We start from the raw sequence: 1,370 nt of genomic DNA on the forward strand, positions 1-1,370 counted from the left end.
GTATTTCCTACAGTGTGTTCCACCAGTCCCCCATCCACCAGTGGCTCCCTACAGAGTAACTACAGTGGTTTTGCGGTGGAAGGGACTACAGTGGGCTACTGGTGTGTTAGTGGGGAGTTCGTCAGCAATGCCACCACCATCATCAGCGTGTGTCAGGCGGGAAATTGGACTGTCAGCATCCTGCCAGGATGTACGAGTAAGTAAGGAAGTAAGGAAGTAAGTTTATTCAATATACAGATACAGTTGCACAGCTCAGACATAGCAGCATATGTGTAAAGAACCTAGGATAACCTAAAAAAGTCACAGTGACTTATTTCCATTGTAGCACTTTTAATACCTTATTATCATACTATAAAGGAGATATACTAGGAATAAGGTAAAAAGAGTTATTTACATTTACATGCGTGTTAGCTAAACAAATAGAAAATCATTCTCCTCCCTTTGTCACTACATTCATCAGACACCTTTTGGCATTCTTCTTGAACTGGTTCATGCTATGATTGGCTCTGACATGTGCAGGCAGTCTGTTCCATTCCTTTATTGCTGTACAATAAAAGGTGTTTGAAGCCTGGCCACTGACTGTGGCTACTACAAAGTTGTGTTCTCTCCCCCTAGTACTATGACTGCTTTAGTTTTCAACCTTGACAAAATTGGCAGCAAGATATTCTGGACACTGTTTGTGAGCAATTTTATAAACTTGATTTAACCTCAGTTGTTTTACTCTGTCTTCAGTACTCAGTATATCCAATTGTTATAATTCATCCTGGCCTACATGTTCTCTTGGACGCAGGTCCAGGATGAATCTTACCATTTTGTTCTGGGTGATTTGTAGTTTATCTTTATTTTTTTTTTTTGTCAAGGTAGAGTACCATGAACAGCAAGTGTAGTCCATATGACATTATATAAGGGCTAGACATAGGGTCCTGCGAGCCTCAGTAGGTAGACACTGTGCTTGTCTGTAGAAGAACTTCAGTCTGGTATTCGCTTTCTTTACTACACTGTTCCCGATCAGTTCTCCTGACATGCATGGGTCAAAAGGGATTCCCAGATATTTTACTGATGAAACTGAAGTGATGGGTTCTCCATTACACCGGACATTAAAATTTACCCTTCTCAGTTTGTGTTTCGGGCCAAAGAAAATGGCTTCCGTTTTCCAGAGGTGTAACGATAGTTTGTTGTCTACTAACCATTTGTTGCTGGACTCCAGTTCTAGTGTTATTGCATTAGCTATTGTTGTTGCTCTTTACCTGACACTAACAGAGCACTGTCATCCGCATACAGTAGGAGTTTGCACTTGACACTGATGGGCGTGTCATTTACATGGCCCGGTGGCCTGGTGGCTAAAGCTCCCGCTTCACACACGGAGGGCC

At 42.1% G+C, this 1,370-nt stretch overlaps 1 protein-coding gene across 1 annotated transcript in view; it reads left to right on the forward strand.

Annotated features, from left to right (window-relative positions):
* LOC138854352 (sushi, von Willebrand factor type A, EGF and pentraxin domain-containing protein 1-like) overlaps positions 1–430 on the forward strand; it is a 30,219-nt gene extending 29,789 nt beyond the window's left edge. The window contains exon 14 of the mRNA XM_070096971.1: positions 14–430. Within this exon, the coding sequence (XP_069953072.1) occupies positions 14–204 (191 nt within the window). The 3' untranslated portion in view covers positions 205–430. The remainder of the gene's footprint in view (positions 1–13) is intronic.
* The last annotated feature ends 940 nt before the right edge of the window (positions 431–1,370 follow it).

The sequence above is a fragment of the Cherax quadricarinatus genome, chromosome 55 (genome assembly GCF_038502225.1).
Source record: "Cherax quadricarinatus isolate ZL_2023a chromosome 55, ASM3850222v1, whole genome shotgun sequence".
NCBI lineage: Eukaryota > Metazoa > Arthropoda > Malacostraca > Decapoda > Parastacidae > Cherax > Cherax quadricarinatus.